Here is a 10,536-nt window from a genome sequence, read left to right as displayed (position 1 = left end):
TGGATTAAAAATATGAATATTTTGTGCTTTCCTATTTTTGACTTGGAATTAATTTTTCCTATTTCTTTGAAAACAAGTCTCATATTTTTAGAAAGATTATTTTTAGAAAGTTCTGCACTTTCTTGCCTAATTCTTGTGTAGATTTAATATTTAATTTTTAATTATATTTGGATATAATCTACATTAATGGATGCACTCAAATTCTTGTAGGTCAAGAAAGGGGCACATAGGAAATCCAATGGTGCAAGATTGTTTCTTGGAATCTAAGCACAATCTAATGGCTAATATCAAGTGGGTCAATTAATTACTAATGGGCTTGAGTTTTGGATTCAGAAAAATTTCCTTTTCTCCCATTAGAATAATTTCCTTATTTGAGAGGACAATTCAACGCCTAGGACCCCTCAATCATCCACCGTCATATTATTTTTATCCTTCTCCATTGAACGCAGGAAAAAAGAGACTTGAACGTCAAATCCTCCTCCTTCACCACTACTTCTCTAGTCTCACGGCCTCTCATAATTCCTTGATTCCATTCCATACCGCAACATCCACTCTCATCAATTGCTCCACGCGTGCTTCACCAACCTAAATCATCCACCGTGCGTCACATGCCCGTGAATTGCACCAAAGAGCTTGGAGGAGGAGACAATTTGATGGAAGCTTAAGTTGTCCCCCTACCTTACCTGAAGAGAACTTCTCAATTTTCACTTCTTAATTTTCTTTGCTTTCTGATTAATTCTCTTTATTTATTATTTTTATTTTCCTTCAAAAAACCCCCCCCAAAAATTGCATTGCATTCATTTAGTTTAATTTAATTTTCATTTAGATTTTAGGGCATTTGCATCTTGCATTTACAATTAGAATTTTGCATTTTAGTTTAAATCCAATTTATAGTATTTTTTTTATCACCTGAATTTTTACCTAAAGAAACCCATAAATTGCTCCTTGGAAGTAATGACCTAGGTCGATCCTAAACTACAAATCAATTAGGACCTAGTTTAATTGAGTGCTTTAACAACAGAGGCATCATCAAGGACCAACGTAAAAGTCAAACGGGATCTTATATTAAGGATCCGATGTAGTAATTTTTTTTTTAAATTACGTCTATGAATCTTTCTCAATCATAATCAAGTGAGTGGGGAAGGGAGTATTTTGGTTGCCAGGCCACGTAAAATAAAAAATAAAAAGAAGAAGAAGAAGGAGAATTCCTTCCTTCTCCATAACCAGTCTCGTCTTATACTTGCCATTATGGCAAAGCCGGATCACGCATGGGAACTCCATGCAGTGACAATAACGAGGAGATTTCAAATCCCCAAAGTAGAGTGATTGGCATCAAAAGAATCTGATCCCAACAAAAAGAGATTGCCAGATGGCGAAATCTGAGGAGACTCTCTGAAGTTGAAGCTGGACTGATACAAATGCGCAGCTTTTAGCTGTATTCTTTCTTTTGTTCAATCGTCACTGCTGTGATCGTATTGGGGTGACAAGTTATCATATATGCTCTCCTATATTACCGACACGAAACGATGATCTTTTATCTTCCCCTGCTTTTAAGATATCAACTTTTAGTGGGAGTCTGGTAACCCAACAATACCAAGTTGCATTTTCCTTTATCTCTATTATTTTTCCTGTAAACGAGAGGTTATGAGTTTGACTCCTAACAAAAAAATATAATACTGTTTTTTGTCTATTATATTTATTCTTTTTTTCTTTCAAAATAGTAATTACAGTGGTTGTACATGTTAAAAGTTTATCAAATGATAGTTTTAACAAATGAGCATGATTAATAAGGGTATTTTAGAAAAAATAATACATATTAAGTACAAATAATTAATTTAACTAATTCTTTTAATATCCTCAAATCCGTTACAAGTTGGGAAAAAATATTATGGTGAAATTGTTTCCTTCATCTACTTAAATTAACTTAGATAGCTTTTATATTAAAAATTAGTATAAGGTGTCGAGTAATATAATGTATAGTGAAATTGCTTCCTTTTTTTTGTGGCTGCTTCTAGAGTAGATCGGAGATCACATACTATAATTATTCAAAATTCTATCTAAAAAGATGGATTTCATGAGATTCTGTTAGGACTCACCTGACCATGAAATTACCGTGGGCGACCATAAATATTTTAATTTATTAAATCTTATAGTTTTAGGATACGACAACACTGCAATCCCCCTTCACCCAAAAAAAAAAAAAACACTGCAATCCCCACATAAAAATGGAATCTACGGGTTTGTGGAGTGACGTGGGGCATAAGGCCAAAGTCCATTTTGGATTGGACAGGAAGTGAATCCTAATAAAAGAAGGAATATAAATCACGACGTGTGAAGGAGCTCAGCTGGCCACAATACATCATTTTCATATCTCAGTTTTTTTTTACCAGAATTTTCATATCTCAGTTTATTCCCAATAATATTAACCGTCTCCTATTAAACCTCTAAAGCATATTCCCACCGATCACTCTCTTCCCACCACGTGTCCGTCTTTCATGACCCCATCGGTCACCACATTCGGCGCTCGAGAACACACTCACTGTCCCCGTGGGGACTGTATTCCTGGCTTCCGTTGGATTTAAATGATTTTTTTTGTTAAGACGTAACTCTATTATTTTTCAGATGTAATTTTATTTCTAATCTTTTAGTGATATATTTTGTTCTTAATCTTATTTTTTAGATATAATTTTATCTCTGATCTTTTTTTTAAGGTTTAATTTTGACCTTGATCTTTTTTCTAGTACAATTTTGACCCTTAGTTTTTTTTTAGTGTAATTTTACTCCTCATGTTCAAAATCACACCCAAAAATTAGAGACAAATTGTATTACTAAAAATATTAGGGACAAAATTCCAACTGAGAAATAAGATTATAGTTAAAGTTGCACCCTAACTATTTCTTTTTTTTTTTTTTGCCAACGTATATTTAAATGATTTTGATCATAAAAAAAGAGATATATTTCGAACACCAGTTTAAGATTTTTTTTCCCTTTTCTTTTGCATTCAAAAGCAAAATCAAACCTGTGAAAAATTTAAAATTCCTTGCAACAAGGCAAAACCCATCAGCTGATTCAAACCCATATGAAAACCACTAAAGATAAAATCTTTTTACATCATCTCTAAATTGCTTGCATGCCAAAACCTGTAGCAGAAAGTACTATTTTTTGTTGCTCCTAGAAAACATAAAACTAATATAGGCTTGAGGCTAGTTTTGGGTTGAAGAGTAATACACCCGCCATGAAATGCCTATCCAACTTCATCTTCCATCTGAGGAAGTGAAAGAAGCTCCAAGTCCAAATGGCCTTGGGGGTATGCTAGACTGAGTACTATCTGCACTGGAAACCACGGATGAAGAAGTAGCATCCATGGGCATGGTGGTGGAGCTCATTCCTTCAAACGCCTGCCATTTTTTAAGAGCTTGTGGTAGGTCCATGTCAAGGTCAATCCCACCAATGTCATCAGAACTTGATTCTGCAGGCTTCCAGACCTCCACGAGAGGCGCCAGCATGTTCACGGCATGGCCCATGTCCGGCCTCTGGTGGGGCTCCCTTGCGCAGCAATGGCCGGCCAGCTCCGCAACAGTGTTGATACTGGGTAGAGTTTCTTCATTCACATCTATTTCTGGATCAATGGCCTTTCGGAATGTGTCCTTCGCCAGCATCATTCTTCGAAACCATGTCACAAGGTGGACATTCTCCTCAGATTGGCTGTCATCGAGTGCTTTCCGACCAGTTATCATCTCCATAAGAATCACTCCGAAACTATATACATCAACCTTCGTCGTCACTCGTCCAGTTACTGACCCAATCATTTATGAAAAGAAAAATCACATTTCAGTTTCTCAGCCAATTGAACTATAGCAAGGCATAGACAAGACAACAATATGAAATCATGTGACACGTTTTCAAGAGCAATGGATGGTCTTAAGATAGCTTTTTCAGTGAACGAAGACCCACATCTCCACCATCAATGCAGGAGCAAGATTATAAAGCAATGAGGCTAAGAAACCATAGAATCAACGCAAGAAATAAAATTATTTTTTGAGCCCCGTGAAAATTTCTAACATATGATTGGTCTCTTCTGCTTTCCCAATGCAGGTGTTTCCCTTCCCCCCCGAGGGGGTTGAGAAACATGTTACAGTTGCCGTAGATTTGCAACCAATTTTTGTTCATATAGAATCATTATTTATACTAAGGAGTCTGCAACATACCTGCATATTCTGGTGCCAAATAGCCAAAAGTTCCAGCAAGTCTGGTCTCAAATGAGGCTTTTCCTTCTGGAGCAAGACGAACCAATCCAAAATCAGACACTTTAGCTCGCATATCATCACCAAGCAGGATGTTTGATGGTTTAAGATCCCTGTGAATGAAAGTTTGTTGGGCCAAACCATGAAGATATTCAACTCCTCTAGCAACATCCAAGGCAATGATAAGTCTTCTTGTCCATTCCAGTGGCTTTAACCCTTCATCTTTCCAGTTGAACAAATGCCTGCTCAGGGTTCCTTGAGGCATGTACTCATACACAAGAAGCCTCTCATTTCCATCCAAGCAATACCCCATGAGAGCAACCAAATGCTTATGACGAACTTTAGTGAGTACAGTGATTTCAGCTTTGAATTCACTCAGCCCCTTCTCACCCTCAACTCCAGATTCCATTCTTTTCACCGCAATCTTTGTCCCATCATGCAATTCTCCTTTGTACACGGTGCCAAAACCGCCCTTCCCCAGTATGTTCTCTCTACTGAAGTTGTTGGTAGCTTCTCTTAAAACTTGAATTGAAATTACCATACCACCAGCTTCAACGGCATGAATATCACCAGCTGCATTACTAGTACTGGTAATCCGTCCATCAGTTCCTCCTCCATTAGCGCCGGTTCCAGCACCAACAACACTGATTTTCAAGTGATTTCTGTCTCCAGAATGCCGAGGATGTATCACTACGCCATTCTGGCCTTGTGTTTTGCTTGAACGCTTCCTTTTTCTATTGAACCAAACGAGTCCCCCAACTACCACACCAAGTAAAACAACAAGCCCCACCACAACAATGATAATAATGACTGTTGAATGATGTTTCTTACCATTACCTGCAGTATTATCCGAGTCGGGTCCCGCAGGAGTGGGCCTATCCTTTCCAATATCCGGATTCCCACCTGATTTAAGAATCACATCTTCCCGAAATTTTGGCACCTGACCATATATATGATTATTCGAGATATCCAGCTCTTGCAAAAGAGGCATGCTTGTAAGCTCCCGAGGTATAGTGCCAGTGAGATTATTGTTAGCAAGAAGCAACCTTTTTACAGATGTGAGGCTGGAAAAATTAGGAGAAATAGTCCCAGAAAGGCCCATGCTCTGAAAATTCACAACCGTAATATTTCTACCTGCGCAAACGATCCCTATCCAGTTACCAGCACAAGGATCATTGCCCTTCCAATTTTGAGCAAACTTCAAGGGATAACCCAACGGTTCAACCACAGATAATAAAGCATTCACCAAAGAACTACATGGCTGACCAGGCTTGGTCGTGCAAAACTGATTTATTCCCTGCATATCGGCACGTACTCCTGATTTAAACGCAGGCATCGGTCCTTGAAGATAATTATTAGTTAAATTCACGACTTGCAAGCTAGGAAGAGACATAAGAGACGACGGAACAACACCAGTTAACTGGTTATCCCTCAAACTCACATCCCACAATTGATCATGGTGCGACAGGTCTGGGATAGGACCAGTGAAGGAATTACCATGAACCCAAATCTGCTTCAATGAAGTCATGTTCTGTAACACCGCAAGCGTGCCATTAAGTTTAGAAGTACTCTTTTGTCCATTCACCCACAGTAGCTCTATCGAACTACCTGAGAAGCTCGAAGGTAACCCACCTACGAGTTGATTGAAACACAGGGACAATTTAGTCAAACCTGGGAATGGACCATCTTTGCCGAAAAAATCTGGAATTTCTCCGAAAAAAGAAACATTTTGCGCCGATAATGTTTGTAATGCTACGCACTCCTTGAGTATGTCTGGAATTTGCCACGGAGGAAAAGGGTTATTGTCGATTCTTACTTCTTGTAACGTCGACATGCCCTTGAAGAAATCTGAAGGCATAGAGGTGAAGCCGTTGTCTGAAATGTAAAGGTGTTGCAGGGAACTGGCTAATGACGGAAATGCCCCTGAAAGACTGTTTGATTGGCACTCGAAACGCTGTAATTCTGTGAGCTGGGAGAGTTCTTTTGGCAATGACCCTTGCAGGTTCAAGTTCCCAATCTGAATTGCCGTGACCCGTTTCCCAGAATTGCATTGAACGTGAGACCATTTGCAGACATCCGGGTCGGACCATTGGAGTGAACTCGATCCCTTGATCGAGTTCTTGAGAATGGTCATAACCGTTGCGTCCTGAGACTTGGCCAACAAGACCATGGAAAGAATCAAAAGGATACGACATAGAAAAGAAAGCCCGAAACTCAAGTGAGGTTTCACCATTCTTTTTCCTTTTCAGAGGATATCAACCCAGAAAGTTCGAGAAAACAGAGAAACAGAGCCGTCCTGCTGGAGAGACGCGAGGAAAACAGACTTACACAGTATTCTTGAACAGTTTATCCAATATTTATGTTTTCTGTCCACTCATCCTCCCGTTAAAACCAACCCGGAAATTGCAAGGAAAGCAAAAAAGAAGAGAAACAGAATTGAGCTGTGGTGGGACGCGAAGAAAACAGGGTAATTTTATGGGGACGAAGGGCGGCGCACGCTAATCACAACATTCCATCCGATGAGAAACCCACCAAAAAAAAAAAAATCAGAATCTTGGGACGGAAAAGAGTGAAAAAGCACCGACTTTCGTCTTGGGAAGCGAATAAAATTAGAAGATCAGGCGGCGGAAAATCGGAAATAGAGGAAGCAGAGAGAAGAGAGTAGTAAGGTATAAAACTGTGAATTGTTTGATTATGTTGGGTGGACGGAGAGAAAATCGTGCGTGATTGACGTGTGGGGCCCGCATTCGAAGGATGTTTTATGAAGGATCGATGGCCTGTAACCAAACAATGCATTTGCTTTCGCTCTAAAGTCTACAGAGACAAGGAAACTGTACGTAACGTAGGTGAGTAGGCTAGGCGTAATAAGGCGTGTTGATGGGTGTACATGCACCGTGAGATAAGAATTCATTAATTAATTATTAATTATTAAATTGCAAAACTCGGCCGATTCGGTTTTTTAAAACTTTCTTGTTAGGTTAGGATTTTATCGAATTTACGGCATAGACAAAACGAAAAAGGCAACAACTTTTCTTCCCACTATACAAATATATCTATTTTTAGTTCTTTGCTTCGGCAACGTTTTTGATAGTTTTATCTTTTATTCCTTTTTTCATTATTGTTGATAATAGATACTCCTCCGATCCTTAATATAGGACCTAATTATTAGGTTAGTTTTTATCCTAAATATAAGACCCATTTCTCATATTTATCAATTTTCTCTAAATTACCCCTATGGATACTCCCTCAACCATAATCAAGTAGAAGAGAAAGAGGGGTATTAAGAAAGATGATTATGGTATTTTAAGAAAAACATGTCACGTTTCTTATAATTAACTAATTTACCTAACTTTCTTAATTTAATCAAACTAGTTAAATGGGTCTTATATTAAAGAGCGGAGAAGTAGAATATAGCCGCTGAACTGGTTTTTAGGCCAACAGATCAGATGCAGCCGGGGGCTTTAACTTTATCATAGGTCGAGAAAATTAAATATTTCATAATTTTAACTTTCTTGAATTAAAATGTTATCTATAATTGTGTTTCACATTCAAAATAGTAATGCTCCCTCCAATCGTAAACATAATATCCTTTTAACATAATTTTGTACCACCCGCAATTCTAGTAGTTAATAAAGTTGTATGGTTCAAAATACAGGGAAATTGTATATAATCTAGGTTAAATTTAATAGGAAGAGGAGAAAAAAGAAAAAGGGTATAGCTGGCCTCAATAAAAGTCAACTTCATGGACCGGATTTAATTTTTCTATGATCTGTGACCACTGGTCTTGCGTTGCAAATGCCAATTGGCCTCATCGAGCCATTTGTGGGGGCGGTTTTAATTTGGATTGTTCCATATAGAATTAAAATTAAAGAATTTGTGTATTAAAAAAAGAAAAAAGAATTGTCCAGTTGGCAAAAAGATGAATTTTCCAAATTGAAAGGCGAAAAAAGAAAGGAACAGAATCAAATAAACACGGAGAACTTTACCTGGGTGAGAAGCGAGGTCATTGTGAAAATCTTGTGTGTATTATTTATTCAAGCGTGAAGCCACACTTATCAGATTAAAATAAAAGATTCACAGCTTATGATACCTTAAGAGCACTTAAGAGCATATTAAAGGCCCGCAAATTTACCAACGACGTTGGTTTTAACGGAAAGGATTAATAACTAAGGTTTGAATTCTTATTAAAACAAATATTCATATTTAATACGAGTACTTGATAATATCTTGAATATAACAGTTTCTAATAAAAGAAATTTAAAAAAAAAGTCTGCAAAATTTTTTATATTTGCGTTTACTTATATTTTTATAACCGCCTAATTATTCCCCGTATATAGTACAAATAAGTAATTTTAACGTACATGTAAAAATCTTTATAACAATAAAATAGCCAATGTTCTTATAAAAATAGTGAACACTATCTATTTATCATTTTAAAATTCAATAAATATTTTTTTGTTACTTTCCTTATTTTTATCATGAATAGATAGTATCACGGAGTCAGTAAACCGAAACCTTACAACAAATTAATTACTGTGTTGTAATACCATAAACCAATTTTAAGTAAAATATTGGGTTTGACCGAAACTTGATCCGCACAATGTACGGATGGATTAATGTAGAAGCTACTGGTCCTAATTATAAAAGCCAGTTAACTAATTTGAGGAAATTAAGGAAGTAAGTTGAGTTAGTTATTTGTCCTAAATAGGTGTTATCTTTCCTAAAATATCCTTATTAATCAAGTGTATTGACTAGAACTATCATTATTAGAATGGTTACTTTGAAAAAAAAATATATAAATGTAAAAGACAAAGTGAACTGAGGTCTTATATTTATGATCAAAATAAAAATCATAGAGGATCTTTATATTAAAGATCGGACACAGTAATAAAAGCCATTGGTCAACAACTCCAACAGTGCCTGACATTGGCATTTATTGGAATGTGCGACAATTGTAGGCCCTCGCCGCTTTAACTCCCACACGATAAACCACGTCCGTTTCTTTTTTCTTTTTTTCCATCTAACCATAATCTATTTACTCCTTTTTATTATATCCTCCATTCTTTTTAATGAAACCCATGCTAATTTTTTATATCTTATTAGGTAACTCAACAGTTTTTTTTTTTAAAGTGATAAAGAGTTTAACGTTTGTTCTAGACGGAACAATAGCTTCTTCTTTTTTGCATGGCTGTGTTCAATGAACCAGACAATTGATGAAGGGAGTGAAGAAAATGGTAATTAACCAATTTAATTACTCTTGATAGTTTTTCTAACAGAGGGCCAATTATACGTTAAAAACAAAAGATACATGGAGTCAGAAATAAGCGTGCACGGATATCATGAACAAAACCGCTTGAAAGTCCAATATTTTAGGACCTCCGATTCTTAATATAAAAATTAGATAACTAATTTTAAAAAATTAATAAAATTAGTTAAATTGATTATTTGTCACAAATATATGTTGGTTCCTCCAAAATATTTCCTTGAATCACATGCATTATATGATTGGCTAGTAATTATCTCTTAGTGAAAACTCTTGCAAGTAACAAAGGTACAAAATAGATTAATATATTATATTTATGCGAAAATTCATTTCTCAATCAGTTTTTATATTAAGAATCAGATATAATACTGCGCTGTAAGCATATGTTTGTAATTAATACTGAAGTGTCAATTTCTTCGATTGACATCTTATAAGGAGGGTAAAGTGTTTCGTGGAAGAAAACAGCAAGGTGGCTGATTATAGCTTAATTATAACAGCTGGCACGTTTGTCCGCGTAACAGAAGCAATGCCATTGGAATGTGCCTCACGTTTGATTTTAAAGAACTTGGACGATGTGTGCCATTTATTTCCTACCCCATTTAGTTTTACTTATAGAACACTTTCTTTTAATCGTTGGCGTAAGATCTTTTTTTTTTTTTTTAAATTCCATTCAAATAAATATAACTCCAACTATACTTCTCGGGTGGGAAAAGAAACTTCATTTGTTTACCTTGAAAGAAAATAAAATTGCTTGCAATTTAATTAATTCTAATGAAATCTCTTAATTTATATCAGGTAATTAATAAATCATCGTGACAAATATAATAGGTGGGCATAGAAGACATATAATTTACTATAACACCATAATTCCCGAAACACGTTGAAGTGAAGGGATCAATGACCGGAATGTCAAGCAGGTTGCCCAACTGAAAACTGTGAGCTTAATTAAAAGTTTTGAAAATAAAACGCTGCGCATGCGTGTGAGTTAGTTTCTGACTACAACATCAACCCATTTTGTTTCAATATTAA

General features: G+C 36.3%; 1 protein-coding gene across 1 annotated transcript; it reads right to left on the bottom strand.

The window, feature by feature from the left end:
• Window positions 1-3,065: 3,065 nt before the first annotated feature.
• Window positions 3,066-6,741, bottom strand: LOC114743071 (receptor protein kinase TMK1-like). The gene is made up of 2 exons (XM_028931275.1): window positions 4,209-6,741; window positions 3,066-3,796 (listed from the first exon to the last, which is right to left on the bottom strand). Exons 1-2 carry the CDS (start codon window positions 6,475-6,477, stop codon window positions 3,255-3,257), a joined length of 2,811 nt encoding a protein of 936 aa, XP_028787108.1. The 5' UTR covers window positions 6,478-6,741; the 3' UTR covers window positions 3,066-3,254.
• Between the last annotated feature and the right edge of the window lie 3,795 nt (window positions 6,742-10,536).

The sequence above is a fragment of the Neltuma alba genome, unplaced genomic scaffold, assembly GCF_004799145.2.
Source record: "Neltuma alba isolate B1F8T4 unplaced genomic scaffold, ASM479914v2 tig00003922_pilon, whole genome shotgun sequence".
NCBI classification, from domain to species: Eukaryota; Viridiplantae; Streptophyta; class Magnoliopsida; order Fabales; family Fabaceae; genus Neltuma; species Neltuma alba.
This window is presented reverse-complemented; position numbering and strand designations above follow the sequence as displayed.